The sequence below is a fragment of the Myxocyprinus asiaticus genome, chromosome 45, assembly GCF_019703515.2.
Source record: "Myxocyprinus asiaticus isolate MX2 ecotype Aquarium Trade chromosome 45, UBuf_Myxa_2, whole genome shotgun sequence".
Lineage (NCBI taxonomy): Eukaryota > Metazoa > Chordata > Actinopteri > Cypriniformes > Catostomidae > Myxocyprinus > Myxocyprinus asiaticus.
In genome coordinates, this window is record NC_059388.1 from 17,588,340 (window position 1) to 17,607,590 (window position 19,251).

General features: G+C 37.6%; 1 protein-coding gene across 3 annotated transcripts in view; it reads left to right on the top strand.

The window, feature by feature from the left end:
• Positions 1–19,251, top strand: part of chchd3a (coiled-coil-helix-coiled-coil-helix domain containing 3a) — a 101,886-nt gene that overhangs the window by 19,378 nt on the left and 63,257 nt on the right. For all 3 annotated transcript variants that reach the window (XM_051688301.1, XM_051688303.1, XM_051688302.1), the window contains exon 4: positions 14,485–14,665. In XM_051688301.1, coding sequence (XP_051544261.1) covers positions 14,485–14,665 — 181 coding nt within the window. The remainder of the gene's footprint in view (positions 1–14,484; positions 14,666–19,251) is intronic.

Consider the following 19,251-nt stretch of genomic DNA (forward strand, 5'->3'; position numbering starts at 1 on the left):
AAAATAACGAAGTGATCAAAAATAATAATATATATATAAATTGTAAGTAACCACCTTTCCATTTACCATCAGGCAAGTATCTGTCTAAATATGCAGGTGGAAAATTACTTACACAAATGAAGACATAAAAACAATTATAAATGTAAAAATAATAATTATAATGATAATAATAATCGCTATAAATCATGGTTCAAGGTGAACATGTTTTTGTTTTATTTTATGTTTTAATCACAGATGTATAGGCTACGGAGTTGTGGTCACAATGAACTGCTCTGTGGAAATAAAGTGAACTGAACTCAAAGCACCTCCTGAGCTGAGATGTCTGAAGTCATTTGCAGCACTCATAGACGATACTGTTCTTGCAACAACAAAAAAAGACAGAAACAAAGAAAGAGTGAGAACCTTTTACATGCGCATGTTCCACGAGACTGCACGCCTCCGTACAAACAGCGTGTCATACATGCGCATAGACGCTTTTCTGTCATCTGTTCTTAATAATATAATAAAGTGTTTCTTCAAGCGCGTGTCTGTGTGTCTACGGGCAAATTATTTGTAATATTAATTTGATAATAATAATAGCCTAATAATAATTTAATACGTTAATGGGAAAGCGAATATCGTCTTGACATCATCAAAGGCATCAGCTATTGGCGATCACTCTGACCATCGTCGATTCCCGAGATCATCGTCTGTTGGCACAACCCTAATGTGCATTTCTCTCTATAAATTAACAAAATGTTCAGACAGTCTCCTTGATGGTTTTTCCGACACATTCACAATCATTACAGATTTTGCCAGTGTCGCTGCAGCTCGCTTTGTGCGTGCGCTTGTAAAATATTTATTTTAAAGGCTCATTATTACGGTTTAGTATTTCTCTGTAATGTAGAACAGTGTTAGCAATGTTACTTATAACATTCTTTCTCAGCACAGGAACTCAAACCATTTTCTGATGCCCCCCAATATATATATTTAAGTAATTCAATTAATATCATAAACGTGCAACAACTAGTCAACTAATGGCTTAAACTAACGACTACTAGTTGACTAGGAAAATCTTTGGTCGGGGGCAGCCCTCCTAACTAGGACACTGATCTGTCTGCAATTTTCTCTGGATCCATTTACCTTTTCTCCTGATCACATAACACTCCCTTTTTCTGATTTCTTTCTTTCTTTTCCTTTTTCCTAATATCAATTAATCATGCATGAAAGTGAGGGAGTGGGAGTCTGAATGAACTTAATTTCCTCTGATCTGATGATCTATTAGTTTACACCGGTGAGGATTCATTCTTTCCTCGCTTCCCGTGCTTCCATTTTTGTCACCCCCCCCCGTCTTTGTCTGTGAGTAGGTGGGTGTAATGGATGTTCATTTGGCCTTTAATATCTATGCGCATTGTCCAGTAGAGTAAGTTAAAACACTCTACTAAGATTAAATGATGAAAAGTGTAGCAGAATATGAATATTTTTAAAGCTGAAGCATGCCACTCTTGTCACCAAACAAAATTGGTGAGGATTCAGTTTTTCCTCACTTCCCTTCCTTTTTTTGTCCCTTAAAGCAGTGGTTCTCATCCTTTTTGACTCCAAGGCCCCCCATTGTTGGAGAAAATATTCGAAGACCTCCGCCATGTAGGCTATTAGATATTTATATTATAAGATATGTCTATTATAATATATTTCCTTAAAATTTGTGATTCCAGAAATGTGTAGAACTGTATATTCTTAATAAAAAGCAAGCTTTGATGGGAGTTATTACATTTTTAGCATTTTCATTAAGTTGAATTATAACTAGTCGAAATTCATTTTTGTGGTAATCAACATTATGCCACAAATACTGTCAATTTAGCTTAACTTGTATTGAACCCAGAACATTTCTTTAATAAGTTTAATAAGTTGTGTGCCCTCGTAATACGTTTTGCATGCCCTCGCAATAGTTTTGCGTTCCCTCGCAATAAATGTACCATGGTTGTACTACAGTAACTAGAGATGGGACCATATATCGAATTTCGATATATCGCTAACCAATAAAATTACGAATCATATTGAGCAAAACTCAGTATTTTGAAATTTACAACATTGTTTTCTTTCCATGTGATCATAAATTAAATGACCCATCAAACATCATAATCTGTCACTTGATTTGACACCTACCATGCACGCTTGCATTTCGTGCCCGGGTCGCAAGCTGTTTCTTGATGTTGTGCTGAGGTTCTGTCACTTCGTCTAAGGTGTCGGGTGTGTGTGTGGCCGAACTCTCGCACAGGTGTCTTATCTTGTTTTTGTCACCTGTTGCGTGCAACGCTTGCCGTTTGCCTCGCGATGTACGCTCAGGCTTCGTTTAGTGTGAGAATGGGTGGCATCGCTTTGTTTGCCATTGCTACGCATTCTCTCGTCTTGTTTGTCAGTTGACATGGGCGTATATTGCCTTATTGCCTTGGCGATGTGCACTCGGATGTTCGGATGTTTTGTTGTCTTGTGAGAGCACGTGGCTTTGTTTTGTTTCTGTATCGCCACGCGTCTCTCTTTCTTATGGCATAACCTGCCTCCTTGTTTGCTTATTATTAGTTAATTTGCCTCACCTGTCCCCTGTTAACCTGTTTGATATCTCTCCCTATGTTAGCCTCCTCATATGTGCTGTCCAGTGCCAGTTCTTCTTGTTTGTTCCCCTATGTCGGTCCTGTTTGTTGGTCCTGTTTCGTCCCAGCTCGGTCCGGTCGGTCCTGTGCCCCATTCTCCTCTGCCCCAGCCTCGATTGTCTGTTTCCCCTACAGGGTAGTTTATGTTTGTTTTTTCCCCCTTGTGGGAGTTTATGTTGGATTTATCCTTTGTTTTTGTTTAAATATATCCTCTTATTTTTTAACTCTGCTTTTGGGTCCTGCCTCTGCATTCTCTGATAATGTTTGCCCATCAAAAATGAAATCCACGCACTCCACTTTAATTGAATAATGTGTCTTTAATATCCTTTCTGTTCTTTACAGTCGGATTAAAAAGTAAAAAAATATTAATTTTAAGCACAGATGCGGTAAAAAAAGCTAGAATTCTCTTGTTAATAACCAGAACACAGATGTATGTTGAACTCTTAAAGTGACAGTAACCTTTTTTTAGTGCTTGTAAAACAAATAAATTTAAACTAAATGTTTTTACTTGTAAATTGTACACATTATTTCAAACATTGATAGCTTATATCATCATTATATATACAATTTCATTATATAATATTAAATGATAGAATGTAGAATTTTTATATATAAAATAAAATAAAATATGACTATAAAAATGATGATAAATTATTAAACAATAAATATACACTTTCACTTACTTTTTTTCAGGACAGGTTCTGTTCAGTTCTATTGCTTGTTCTTCACCTGAGCAGCCTGAATGTTTATCTTTTCTTATAGAGAAAGGTATGAGCAACTCTTATTATTTAAACTTTGAGCATTTACACTACCAGTCAAAAGTTTTGAAACACTTATTCTTTATTATAATTATTTGTTTTTCACATTTTAGAATAATAGTAAAGTCATCAAAACTATGGAATAACATAAACGGAACTATGGGAATTATGTTGTGACTAAACAAAATCCAAAATAAATCAAAACTGTGTTATATTTTAGCAGCTTCAAAGTAGTCACCCTTTGCCTAGAATTTGCAGACATGTACTCTTGACATTTTCTCAACCAACTTCTTGAGGTATCACCCTGGGATGCTTTTTAAACAGTATTGAAGGAGTTCCCATCTATGTTGGGCACTTATTGGCTGCTTTTCTTTATTATTTGGTCCAAGTCATCAATTTCAAAAATGTTTTTTTTATTTATTTTTTTTTATTAAATTTTAGTTTTGTAATGAAATAAATATGTTGGCACAATTATATTTTTGTCTACAAAACTAATTTCAAACATTTAAGCATACGCCTTCAGATCAAAAGATTTTTAAGATCATGGGAAACATTTCGGTCAAGTGTTTCAAAACGTTTGACCGGTAGTGTATATTGTGTATTAAAGAACTTTATTTTGATGAGAAATTATAATGTGCATTTTGCACAAACATTTTTCAAAAAATAAACCACTTTCTTTCATACTTTGTCATTTAAGTGTTATTATATAGAATCGAGATTATATCGAATCGTGAACCTCATATCGTATATCAAACCAAATCGTGAGAGAACCATATCATCCCATCCCTAACAGTAACCATATTTTAACCATGATATTCGCAGTGAAACCATAGTGATAATACAGAAAAACGAAGACTATGGTAATTCATAATTTTGTGGTTATTATTGTTTTACTAAACATATACCATTATCTAAAGTGATATTGTAGACTGTAGTAACCATAATTTTTCTGTAGTAATATTGTAGTTACCATGACTGATGTAGGGTTAGGGTTTTAGTTTTTTGGCAGAAACCATGGTTTTACTATGGTAATATCTATAGTAATATTGTAGTAACTATGAAAAGTTAAGTAACCATGTTTGTTTGGTGGAAACCATCATTTTAATGCAGTGTACTGTATCCATATTGTAACCATGGTTTTACTATAGATTAACCATGGTAATTCTTGTGGTTAGTGTGTTTTTTCTACTGGTATTTTGAAGTAAAACCATAACCACAAAATTATGATTTTTAGTACCGTAGTTTGAGTTTGTATTATTACTATGGTTTTACTATGAATATCAAGGTTAAAATGTGGATACTATAGTAAAACCATGGTAAATGTATTACCAGGGAATGCAAAACTATTACGAGGACATGCAAAACTTATTGCGCCCTGTCCTCTAAGGGGCTCCGTAGAGTTCCTATAGTAACATGGCACAAAAAACAGGGTGGAGGCCAGTAATTTGTTTGTGTTTGTAAACCACATTCAGGGTTGCGACCAGCCTTTAGAAGCGAGTCAATAGCCAAACTTTAACAAGTGTTGCTTTTTAATTTTCTAGAATTAAGCGAGAAAAGGGTTTTGAATGTCTAAATGATTTTGTGTTCCATTACATAAGGGAAAGCAGAGCCACCCCTAGACAAAGCATCAATAGGAGCTTCTGAGGAAATTACGAAAAGAGAGTGCTTGAAAGAAAATGCAATCACTGGTTAATGAATTCCAGAAACTGCTGTATGATGCTGCTATTTTCCAAGGATTGTTCTTAAACCACCAACACTTTATTCATTTTTCTCTCTAAACGCAAGTTCCTAAACTACTCACTCTATTTATTCATATAAAGCTTGTGATAGATGTACCAGTCCTCAGTTTCAACCCCCTAGTACCCCCAACACCGTTTTTCTCAACAAGGCCAAAACTCTGACCTGCAGAAATTGCTATTGACAGGGAGTTTATTTTCTGTCAGCTATAAAAGTAAATTTAAGGGTAGGGTCTGTTGTTTTACAGCATTGTTGTTGAGGCAACTGAGGCAAAGTGCTCCATCCCATCGCCCCAGCAACGCCATTAAGGGAAAGTAGGGGCTTTATTGACCATGATGTCATGCTTGGATGGAAAGAATCAATATTGTCCTTCCATTTAGCTTTCTCCAACTCCCATTTATTCCTTCGTACCCTTTTTCTTCTTCCCTGGGATGTGTTGTGTTTTAAAAGTGCCCTTTTGAGACTACAAGATTGAATTGAATGAAATTAGCCTCTGGCTTTGGTTCTGAAGACCTTATATTGGCAATCTCCAACCTCACCTTCAGTGAATAGACCATTGTGTATGTTCTTCATAGTTTTAGTTCTTTTTTTTTCTCCCCAATTCTATCAGTTAGATAAGTGAACATCCACTTAACTCTAATGTGTATGCTTCTCTCAGCAAAGACTCCAGAAATCTTTGATGTTAACAAGTTTCTTTAAAACTTTCCATTGTGGTTGTGGTTGAGCAATTACTTATTAATAAAAAAAGACCAGAGTTGTTTCTTTTCCTGCATTTTACCATGGTCAGCAGCACGTTATGTTTTGAATGCTGGTGTTCTGGTGTTCATACAAGGCTCCTTTAATAACAGAACCAGCAAAACGTCTTTGGTCAACCAGCCGATTGTTAATAGCATGGCTATGCCAGCACCAAATCTGACTCATGACTTCAGACAAACTGAAGATATTGAAGTGATATTATAAAGCTGAATATTTTGTTAATCTAATGCAGTGATTCTCAACCGATGGTGCACGTGCCTCAGGGGGTACATAATCAGGTTCCAGGGGGTACTTGAAAAGAATTGGATTTTGCTATGTTGAACCTAACAAAATCACATGTATGGCCCCGAGATCGATCTTTTACACTATACGAAATTAGGCACCAAGGTCTTTTCACTGCATGTTGAGAGTTAAAATTTGGTTTGACTCGTCCCGTGCAATGTGTGTCCAAAGATGAGATCAGTGCAATCCATTTGTCATAGAATAATGTTTCTTTTAATACCCTTTTTGTTCTTAACAGTTTGTTGATCAAAAACAACAACAAAAAACATTCATTCTAATTAAACATATAGCAGAGATGCGCCAAAAACATGCAAATTATGCATGTAAACAATAAATATGTAATAAAGCATATGTCTGCAATATAAAAAATGCAATTTTAAGACATCAAATTTATTGATGGAATGAATGGAATTTGTACATTCTTAAAAAGCTACAATGTAACTAAAATTATGGAAAAACTAATGATCAAATAAAACTATTAAAATTAATGTTTCGTGATGTACCAAGTTAGAAGATCACCTGTATAATTAACAGCATTAGCTAAGAGACTATTTCTTTCATATGTAAGCAAAATGGACATTATGACTAAAATATATATGAAATGTAATTGATTATTATCATTAATAATAATCAATATTACACATCTTTGATTTTGTGTCAATGAAGGGTGCTGCGGGCGTACTTAAGGCAAGAATGGCTGGGAAACACTGATCTAATGAATGAAAAGGGATGCAGTTTTTTTTTTAACTGAAAATCACAGATGGGTTATATCCCCACATTTACCACCCGAGCAAAATCAGAGTGCGATGGCTAAGATGTCATTTAGAGGAACTGAATTCTTGAAATGAAACATTTTATTTTTTATTTGTCAGGCCCTGCCAAATTAATTTAGCAATGACCTTTAATTAAGCTGGCTTCAGCACAGTTCAGCAAAGATGTATATAAAATGTGATTATATATAAAGTATACATTCCATCACTTCTTTCACAGTATTTATATTTCTTTCCACTTTATTTCTTTACAGATCCTTCTGTGTGTGTGTGAGTGTGAATGTGGGCAAATGTGAGTTTTGCTGGCTGCATGAAAGTGTGTGTCTGTCTGGGTCTGGGTAGGGCAGGGTCAGTAATGGCCACCATTTATCTTGCAATAGCAGAGTGCTGGCCTCACAAGATGGTGCTTTTCCTTATGAACCTTATGCGCAAAATTATGTCTTATGTAAATGTCCCCTAAGAAATGCACCTGATCGGGATCAATTATACAGGTCTTTTTAAGATTACTTTAGGCAACCCACTGACTAGTCAGTTTTGAAAATATGTAGTTTGCATATCCTTAAAGCCCCCGTTCACACAACCAGCGACATTATCGCTTGATGTCGCTGGTCTCTGTACTGTGAAGTCGCTAGTGGCTGTTCCTGGTCATAGCTTTTAATATTATGCTCACACATGAGATATACTTCTGGTAAAACTACGATATCATTCTAATATGATAAGGAATCTGTTTTCTTGCTGCAAAAATCAACATTCTGCAGGGTAGAGTGTTTTTATATAAAATGCAGCAGTGCTCATTGCATCATATCATTAACAATAAACAATCTATCAGTGCATGAATAAAACACATTCAAAATACAGACAATCTTTTTTTTACTCTAAACATCTATGTGGTTCCAGAGAAATCATATAAAACAGTGAAATCGCTCACAGTACAACTTCTCCATCTTTTCTGCACTCGACACCAGGGAGACGGATGACATTGAGCTCCACTGACTTCACTCTTATTGGTAGTCAATCCCAAATGTCGCTCGTCATTTGCATGGTTTAACTTTTCTCAAATTTTTTGTGTCACTCGCCACGTCCACATCTTGTCGCCAGCGGTTGCCATCGCTCATGTCGCCAGAAGTCATTCTGCTCTCATTAAAATGTTTGACATCCTGTCGCGGTGTGTCGCTGGCGGTGTGAACTGGTCTTAACGCACAGAGATCAACCTCAGAATCAAACTTCTGTTTTTGAAGCTAAATTACCTTGCATTTAATTTTTATTTTTTAGTGCTCTCTTGTGGGGGATTTTAATATGTTTGAGAGTGTGAACATTTTAAACCAGCAGATGCAGGAAGCACAGAAGTTTAAAATGCAGAAGTTTGTGCGTGTGTGCATGTACGTGTTTTCTTCTGATAGCAAAGGCCTGTGTGTGTAAGTGCCTCTGCAGGTCTTTCTAATGGGAGATTTGCTGCGGGCAGTGGACCAGAACTGTTCTGCAGATCAAAAGCATGGACTAGGGTATGCTGACCTGCACAATGCTGCATCAGCAGAAACATCCCAAGCTCTCAGCCACAGAAAGAAGAGAGGATTACACACAGTCCTCAGAGAGAGAGAGAGAGAGAGAGAGAGAGAGAATAGGCAGGGGTATTTTGTGTGTGTGTGTGTTTTATCTATTAACGAAATACAATTATGAATATAAAGTAGTTAAAGGTGCAATATGTTATATATTTACTGTACTAAAGCATAAAATTATCATAATATGTTATCAGAGTTTTAGGAAACATGCTAAGTTGAAATACTGGCTTCTCTGAAAACAATGCTACAGCCAGTATATTCTACTTTGAAATGTCCGTTCCAGGCCAGAATTTCTGTTTGTGTTTTGGCCTGTGTGATCCCGCCCACTGCCCATATCCCAATAGTATTTCGACACCCGGGGTTGCCAGATTTGAAACAAGTTAGCGGGCAAACAGAGCACGCTGCAGCCATGGAAGCCAGCAATACATCTAGCTAACATTGACAGAGTTATAAAAAAATCCACATGAGCTGGTTTATAATTTGCAAACAATAAAAACATTGCAAATGTATACATTAGCTGAACAACATACAATATAAGGCTCGTCGCTTGCCATTGTCAGTTTGCTCATTCCTGTTGCGTGTCCTCAACCTGGCAACCTGCGTGAGTTTCGAGTCTGCGGAGGAGGGGTATTTGATATTGAGATTCACTTGGGTCATGTCGAGAGACCAATGGAGATGCCAACAAAAATGCTTCACAGTGTCCTTTTCTCTGTGTCTCCTCCTCTAATTCTACATTAGTTCCCTTAATCAGAACTCCCCCTAAAACAATCATTAAAGGAAATTGGAAACTATTTTGAGATTAGTTGACAAAAGAGAAATTGTAGCATGGTTATATTAAAAAGGGCACCTGCAGTCAGACTTTTGCCGTGTTATAATGTTACTGAAAGTTCTGTGCCATTAAAATATTATTGCTCGGTTTTTAGTTTGTCAACAAAATAGGGAGGGTACATTTTTTTTCGCCATTTATTAATATTAAAATATGCACATTAATATATTGTATGCATTAGTACATGCACGTGGATACGGAAATGTTATTTTCGTTCATTGTCACAATCCACCCCGAAGCTCTTGCACACTATTATTTCACAGCTGAAATGCAGGCGTATGTTGCCTCTCCCTGAAGCATGCTGGGTGCCTGTGTGTTTGCTTTAATTTCATCCATGTCACTGTTTGACTTAATCACTGTTTGCTTTTTTATTCTGCTCGTTCTCCTCCCTGTCCTCTAATTTCAGGTTGAGCATGGGCTTTTGGGGGAAATTTTGAAAATAACAGTCTAACAAAAATGTAATTTATAGAACATTTCTGCATTGAATTCATAAAAGTGTGCCACTTTCGCACAAGACAAATTATGTAATTAAATCTACAGGCTTGCAGCTTTGCGTTTATTCATTATTTGACAATTATAGTATCAATCTCCTAGTCCTTTCCTAGGGGAACACTACCCCCCCAATGAGAGCCATAAAGGAACAACCACATGACCAGCAGTGAGGGAGTGGGCCTCATGAAATATTCAAGCCCTGCATTCTTGCACATTTATTTGTATTAATAATGTATAGCTCTTTTAAACGCTATTGCAGATGGAAACATTTGATAACTGTTATACAGGTGTATCACAATCTGTTTTGGCGAGAATAAGTGTTGAGTTAAATTGTTGCAGAGAGCCGACAGATGGTGTGATGGCAGAGAGAAAGTGAGATCAGGTCCTGCAGGTATAGAGAGGTGTGCGTTACACTACTTTGAAGGATGTGACTGATATTCAGACCTGATTTAAGACTCAAGGGTTTTCCTCATAGATATTGTGTAACATTAAATAGATATAAAACTATGGGTAGCAAAGGATAGCAGAAGAATCCAGGTATTGTCTGCCTGACATTATCAAAGCATAGTTTATTTATAGCGATTGAGAGAGTAAGATAGGATCATGAAATACAGCTTGAATTATTTAGAAACTTTTCATCTTTCTGTTATTTGATTTTAAGGTCACCATCTCGCCTCTTTATTTGTCACGTTGGTCTCTGGTGTTTTTGATTTAAAGTTTCCAAGTATATAGTATGTGAAAACCTTTTTGAGTGGAACATCATCTTTAGGTTAAACTTCCCAAGTCTTTTCAATCAAAGAGGTGTGTAGTTCCTCCATTTTAGCTCAGACAAATGAAGAAGTACCAAAGTTTTATCTTTGTTTTCCCCATCACACAGATACTGTAAGTGATCGTCCACTTATTTCTAAAGAAATAGTATTGTTCTCTGTGCAGTTTCTCTTTTTTCTAGCCAGTCTTTGCTCCAAATGAGAAATAAGTTTATTGACTCTATTTTGCATTTAAGAATGGGTCAAAACTTGCCTCAGCACTTTTTGGTATCCGCCCTCAGTCTCGGTTCTTTTTGCTTTACCGAAGGGTTCACCCAGCTGCTTGTTCCACAGATATCTCACCAGATTTTAGTCCAGCAAATTATCTCAGGATGACAAACAGCTGAGCAACCCAACAAAATGGAAAGTCCTGCCCCAAAAAGGTTAACTCCACCAATCAGCGTCCAGAACATTGATGCTGTTGTGAGAACATCGACAAGTGTGAAATTCCATTTGCATTGGTGTCAAATACTGACATTTTACTTTAATACTGAAATGTTGGTATTAATGTGAAGACTACTTAGGATGGTTGATGATCAGCTGTTATAACAAGTACAAGTACTGTAGTACAGTTGGACATCAAAGACATTATAAGTGACTTGGTCAGCAAAAAGGTCCAACATTTGGATTTTAGTTCAGCCCAGGTGTAATGAGGTAGCTTTGTTATGAATGGAAAATTATGGGAAGCATATATATATAACTAATTTGTATTATAGTCTTTGCTATTTATCAATACTTAAAAAATATCCAACAATAGAGAGTGCTTCAAAAGTGGGGTGTAAAATTAAAGTGCTCTATGATCTAGCGAAATAACCATGGCCGTACATTAAAATGTCTTTATTATTCTATGGCTGTAGACAAATTTGAGAGTATTGAACATTTTGTCTACAGCCATGTGATAATAAAGGCTTTTTTAATGTAATAAGTATGCCATGGTTATTTAGCTTTTTTACAGCAATTTTCACTGTTCAAGAAAGATTTTCTTTTTTTTATATTTCATTTAATATTTAATATAGGCCATATTCATTTTGGAATCAATATCTTAATTTTTTTAATCAATACTTATTTATATCATATTTACATGTATAGGTAGCATAGCACTCTTCATGGGGTGTAGGGTATAGGTGGTGGGGGCCCACATCGATATTCTTTCAGGGGGCCCAGAATTCCCTAGCTACGATCCTGCCACCAGGTTTCAAACTTTGCTTTAGCTTTATCATGGTCACCTGTGCCTTGTATCATGTCCTTTCTAGTCTTTTTCATGCAACAAGTTTCCAGCGACAAGTAATTTGCCTGTCCACCGAAAGTGAAACTGCTGTGTGATGAGACACAAGATATATAATTTTTAATGTACATTTATGAGGAGCAGGATTTTAGACCAATGAGTTTCCACTGTAGGCAGGGCTAGCCAGCTCAACGCAACAAAAATAGAAACTAAGCTTGACAAAATTTTTCTTGCATGTCTGTTAGCCAGAAAAGAGGTGGTCCAAAAAAAAAAACACAAATGCTTCTACTTTTTTTCAGAGCATACCTGGTCTTCACGCACCTGCATTAAAAATAAAATAAGAAAGAAATTGTGCTATATATTATTGTGCAGTAGAGTGTTTTGCACATAGGTATCATAGTTACATACGTCTTTATTTAAAACTTTTTTAGATGCCTGAAATTGGATTCAAATGGCCTGTTTTGTTGGCTTCAAGCGACACCATTTTATTCACTTGACGCTTTTGGCCTATTTTTAGTCTTGGGAAGATAGCGTAAACACACAATACCAGAGAGGAAAGTAATGATGGATGTGTTGTGCTGATATGTGTCCAGTTCAGTAGACTGAGACTGGACATGGCTGAAGTCACTCACACTTCTCAGGAGAAGAAATTGCTCAATGAAGTGTGCACACACAGCGTTACATAAAAAGAAAGCAACAACATCTTTCTTTTCTTTCTTTCTTTCTTTCTTTAGATTTCTCTCGTTTGGTTGCAAGCAACAGTTTGCAGGCAAAACTAGCTGAAATAAGTGGACATAAATCAGAGTTGGCTATCTGTTGTTTTTGGTGACGACAAACATGTTGTTTTCCCTCAGTAATTTGAACTGTGTATTTCTCCAACTTTGTGGTACTTTGATTGCATCTTTGAAAATTTTCCACACTTGTTTGTGTTTGTTTAGCTTACGTTATAATTATACTCTCTCTTATTGCCCTTTTCGGCTTTCACTTTGTTTGTCATCTTTTTTTTTTTTTTTTTTACATGGCTGCTGTTTGATTGAAAACAGAGCATCACAGATTACAGATTGTATCTCGCCTGAGTTTACTTTACAAATCAAGCATCCTTCTTGATGGTGCAGCTGAGGTTGCTAGGCAACTGTGAGAACCTGGTGACGGTTCATAAAGTCTCAACATTCCAGCTCGAAATTCCCAATAGCTCTGCAGGATTATTTCAAAAACATCAAAGAATTATTACCTTCACACACCTAATAAACAACTTAAAATGAAGCAACTTGAACATATTCAAAATCTTATTTGATTTTATGAGTGCTTTTCTCTTTGAGATTGGTGCTTTTGGTCTTTGCCATGTTCTTCCCTAAACTGTGAATACAAGTATCTGTGTGCCTTCTAGTACCAAACAAAATAATAATAATTACATTCGAATTTTGGAAGGTCTGCCACTTCTGGGAAGGTTCACTACTGTGCCAAGTTTTCACCATTTGGATATAATGGCTCTCACTGTTGTTCTTTGGAGCCTTTTAAATAGCTTTGTAACCCTTCCCAGACTGATGTATTTCAATCACCTTTTTCCTCATAATTTCTGTAATTTCTTTCAACCTTGTCATAGTGTGCTACTGGACCTTTTAGCCAAATTCATGCTGCTGAAAAAGTTCTATATAGGTGTTGATTTGATTGAACAGGGCTGGCAGTAATCAGGCCTGGGTGTGTCTAGTTCAGCTGAACCCCATTATGAATGCAGTTTCAGGGATTTAGGGGCAAATACTTTTTCACACAGGCCCAGTTGGCATTAGATAACTTTTTTGCTTCAATAAATAATATTATCATTTAAAAACTCTATTTTGTGTTTACTCAGATTGCCTTTGTTGTATGTTAGATTTTATTTGAATTTTTAAAACAATTTACTATGAGATATTCACAAAAACAGAAGAAATCAGGATGGGGCAAATACTTTTCCACAGCACTGTATACTAATACATTTTTTTAATTTTATGAACTAACATAAATTAACGATGAACAATTGTATTTTTATTAACTAACATTAATAATGATAAATAAAATGTGTAAAAAATATATTGTTCATTGCATTAACTAATGTTAGCGAATGGAACCTTATTGAAAAGTGTTACAGAGAAATTTAATGACAAATGGATTGCGAGGAACTCATCTTTGGACATACATGACACGGAACAAGTCAAGCCAAAATTGTTACTCTCAAAATGCAGTAAAATGATCTCTGTTCCTAAAAAAAAAAAAAACTGTGAACGTTCAAATGAAGATTGTGAAAAATCTGAAAATCTATATTTTTACCCATCCCTAATCCCCATTATTTTAATTTTACGTAATGCATTTTGTTTTATAGATTCAACTTTGTAAAATCCAGTTGTGGAACCAGGGTGTACGCATATACCGGTTGGGAATCACTGGCCTAGAAATCACTTCGTTAATTCTATGTATGGGTCATTTGAGGTCACATGACAAATACTACTCTTTTAATGTCAGTAATTCTCCAATAATTGGACCGTTTCGGTTGCAGATTGAATGGAACCAATTCTTTGGTTAGTGTAGCTTCTTTTTAACTCTTTTTGACAAGCAGTTTTGTCTGATGTTCTCTGTGTTCTATGCTTTTCTCCACTGCTTTACGTTTAGGCTGAAAGAGGAAAAGTCCCAGGCACATGAACAGGCACAGGCAGAAGCTCGAGCCCATGTAAAAGACGAAGTGTACAGGATCCTGGCCCTGGAGAAAGCCAGTGCAGATGAGAACATCCAGAAAGCCATATTGAAAGAGAGAGTCACCGCCGAGGATGAAAGACTACAAGCTCAGATCTACGTGAGTAAATTTCCAGGCACATTTAAAAAAAAAAAAACACACAAAAAATTGTTCTGATGCTCACTCTTTGCTATAGGCAATAAAAAAGTTATTTTGATAATAAACAAAATAGGTGAGAAGATAATTTAGTTTCAGTCAAATGAATTAGAGATCATTAAGTGATGTCTTGGAGGAAGCAAAGTCTTTTCAAATATACTAATACAGTTAAATATGATGTGTGTACTTTTTTTAGATTTTAAATTACTTTCTGCTATCCCATTTTAATGTCCAGTGACTGGTATAAATAAGAAGTTTGTAGGGGTTTTTTTCTCTCCTGAAAAGTAAGTAAACACATGCACACACACAAATACATGAACACATTTATTCAGATTATCTGAGGTCAAACAGACATGCACAAACACACTGTTAAACCGAGACAGTGAGGCAACACGCACAAACACAGACATTCACTGGACTCACACATTTAACTAGATGCCCAGTACTTTTCATCTTCTTTCCATTCGGGGTTAATCCAAAAGGAACACACACATACTATTGTAAGGTAGTTTTATTTGCAGGCAGCTAAATTGCCCTTGTAAACACATTGTAAGACGAGGGGCCCCTCCACTGGTTTTGACAGGGCACAAATTATTTGAGCATGAAGAAATAGGTTCCCTTGAGAACTGGAGCTGTTTATAAATGTATGGTATTGATTACATAGCTCATTTCACACAGTCATCTCTGTAATAGAAAAATGAATCGTTTTTGGGATGAGGGTGAGATGTGCGGTAATTCACGGCTGCAAGGTGTGTGTGAGTGAGAGAATTAGGGGAAACATAATTGGGAACGATATGTAAATCTAAACAAAGGAAAGAGCAGGGAGTATCTTGGGATTTTGTGTGCAGGAATGTTTTCCTATATAAACTCTTCTACATCACTCACTTTAGATCACCATCTAAATCTGTCTGCAGTGGACATGAGCAGTGCAAATCAGTTTGAGAACCACTGGTTCAGAACCCCAAAATTGCTGTTGAGAGACTGTTGCAGACGTCTATGCTGATCAGGGTAATAATCGCTCTATCACATCGTTCATATCATAATCGTTGTAAGAACATGCATGTAAATGCGATCAATGAGAGTAACTACATGTAATGGTAAGGATGGGCAAGGAGGAGGCGAGAACCGGCAGAACAGTCAGCGTAATTTTAATGACATAAAAGAAATGGAACATGACATAAAACACATAGACACACACACAGCAGCGGCGTGCGTCTCTCTTGCGTCCCCGGCTCGTCTTTGTCCCACTCCAGGCTGATTAGGTGACTCAGCGCCGGCCGTGCACCCTCACGGCCCGGCCACACCCTCCTCCTTGTCATAATCCTCCACCGTCCGATTCAGGCCGGGGGAAACCTCTGGCATGACGTACTCCCCTCCCTTCCTGGAGGAGAGGTGTCGCCCTTCCGGCCGTCCTTCTGCCGGCAGGTCTTCCCCGCCTCTCTGGAGCCCTGGGAGAGATGAGACGAGGGGAGGGAGAGGGCAGAGGGAAAGAGCGATGGGTAGAGAGAGAGAGGAGAGAGAGAGAAAAACTCCCATGCTGGTCCCCGGACACGCCGTCGCATGGTCCTCCGCCACTCCTCCACTGGCAGAAGGCAGAGAGTCCTCTGACCCCTGGCGGATGGAATGGCTCCTCCCCTTCCTGGCGGATGGCAGTGGTTCCTTCGACTCCCGGTGGCCGGCTGTGACTCCTCCGTCCCCTGGCAGACGGCAGCGGCGTGGACTCCACGACAGTACATCCCTCCTCCTTCCCGGGTTTTGGCACCAGTGTAATGGGTAAGGATGGGCAAGGAGGAGGCGGGAACCGGCAGAACAGTCAACAATGACACTAATGACATAAAAGAACTGGAACATAACATAAAACACATAGGCGCACACACACACAGCGGCCGCGTGTGTATCTCTCTCTCTCTCGGACTGGCACCCCCGGCTCATCTTTATCCCCCTCCCGGCTGATTAGGTGACTCAGCGCCAGCCATGCACCCTCATGGCCCGGCCACACCCTCCTCCTCATCACACTACGCATGTTTTGAGATATGACTTTAACTTTCAGTTTGAAATGAACACATACACATAGAGAGGAAAATTAGGTGGACATGTTTTTGTCTTTTTCTCTTAACTGAAAAATTTCATTCATGGATATCATCAAACATTTCATCCCTCTCAATTTTCAGTTCTTTTGGAGTGGAGCTTCTTAGAATTTGAAGGGTTATTGCCAGATTCATGGCGCTTTCTCTCATGTAATCATCTGCTCTGACAGTGCTATCATAAAAAAATATTTTCTTTTTATTTCTTTCATTATTTTTCCTAAAATGATTTTTTTTTTTCTACCTGAAAGGGTGAAGACTAACCTGCCACACTCTTATTTGTAGTCTTTCGGATTTCAAATCAAATGGGGTACTTTTGGTCTGTCAATCCACAATTTGTGCTTTTACGGGATAGTTTGATGTGTTTTAGTTTAGAGTAAGTGTGTGTGTGTTTAGGAATCTCTTTTTTTTTTTTTTTTTTTGGCAAACCGATGACCCCATTGCTGAATTAAAAAAATGGATTTATACATCAACAAAGTGATAATGCATTTATTAAGCGCAACACAAACACAAGATATAGTGAATAAATCAATACATTATTATTTTATCACAAATTAATGTTCAGCTTGTCTGTAATTGGAAAGTTAAATTGCCTCCAAAACCTCTAAGTGTTTGAAAGTCCTTGCCGGGGTAGTACATGGTTCTGCTGCTCTCAGCACACTTTGAATAGATGGACCTTTCAAAGGTGATTTGTTAAGTCCTTTGTCCTAGCAGGCAGGCTCCTTCCTTCCGAGTGCATTTCTGCCTGACTGCGAGGAGTTCAATCATTAAACATCAATCAGGCTTTTGAAATGCATTCCTGCTGCAACTGAGAGCCACAATGCCACACTTCAGGCTTTCGAGCAGTTTGCTTTATAAATGCATTAGCCGTCTGGAGTACACACCCACTCTTGGGACGTTATCACGGGCCAGTGGATTCTTGTGATATTAGCCATGTTCTCTTTGGTTTGGGCAGTTTGAGCAAAGGCAGGTCATATGGACTGTAGGATCACTTTGACTTCCTCCTCTGTCATTATTACTCTGTTGGGTCTTAAATATCTAACCAGCTTATTTTGGATCCTAATAGTAACTTGTATTTAGGGTGTGAAATTAACATCACCAAATGTAGGAACTTTTTGCACAGTGGCAAGCTATTTTTGCATATATACCATCCAATATGGCTGGTGACTTGTAAGACATCTCGGATTGACAATAGAGAAGTGCCACTGCTTAGCAACAGTGCATGCTTGAAATGCATTTGGTTTCTTGGTGTTCTTTATTTCCTTCTTGTAATTGTAATCTTTTCAGGCAGCCTAAAATGGGTTCCAAAAAAAAAAAAAAAAAACATAATTTGCAATGTTGTTAAATTTCATTTATATACTAAATAAATAAACCTCACTCATCAACAAGGTGTTTCCGTCTGCCGAACTGCCCCTCACTGGATGTTTTTGGCACCATTCTGAGTAAACTGTAGAGACTGTTGTGTGTGAAAATCCCAGGAGATCAGCAGTTACAGAAATACTCAAACCAGCCCATCTGGCACAAACAATCATGCCACGGTCAAAATCACTGAGATCGCATTTTGCCCCCTTCTGATGGTTGATGTGAACATTAAATGCTGGTAAAATATGGCCAAAATTTGGCCAGTTAAATTGGCCATTTACCAACAACCACGGCAGATGGGCAAAAGATAAATTTCCCACCCTGCTTATATTTAGAAGTGGAGGGTTAGACACTAGAGTTTAAATCATTTGTAGCCCAATATAGGAGGGTTTTCACTGGGTTTTTACAGATCCCAGTTGGCAACCGAATGCACATCCCCAACGTTTGCTTCATAGACTGAAGACTGGAGCCTAATGCCTGATAAACGCAACTTATATTTCAAAGGTTGTGAACCATTAAGCTGACCACTGCTGGTGTATGTGTGTGTATTTTATTTTTCCTCCCCTCGTTCAAGGGGATATCGATCCTTCTCTCATCAGGATTCTGACCATGCTCTGGTCTCCGGGCTCTGTTTGTCACGTACAATAGCACCAATGAGTGCTAGCAGCAGCTGCATTCTCCAGGAACAGTCTTCGCACACCCAAATTAGCCTCTCCAATTATCTTGCCCCAGTCGAGAGCTCTGAGGTTGCTGTTCTGATGGCTGTCCTTCTCGCGCAGAGTGCTAACTCTAGCTGCAACCATAAAATATTTTCCTCCAAGCCCACCAGCTTAGAAATAAAGCTCTGTTTTCTTCAGCAACTCCAGTGTGCATTTATGAGTTAAGTTTAATCACTCAATTGACAGCATTTGTGGAGTTGTGTTATTACCACAAAAATTTATTTGGACTTGTCCCTACTTTCTTTAAAAAAAAAAAGCAAAAATCAGGGTTAGAGTGAGCCACTTACATTGGAAATGAATGGGGCCAATTCGTAAAGGCTAAAATACTCAGAGGGGATTTCACAAAGAATGAATTGTGTACGGTAAAAGCGCCGGTTATTTGCAT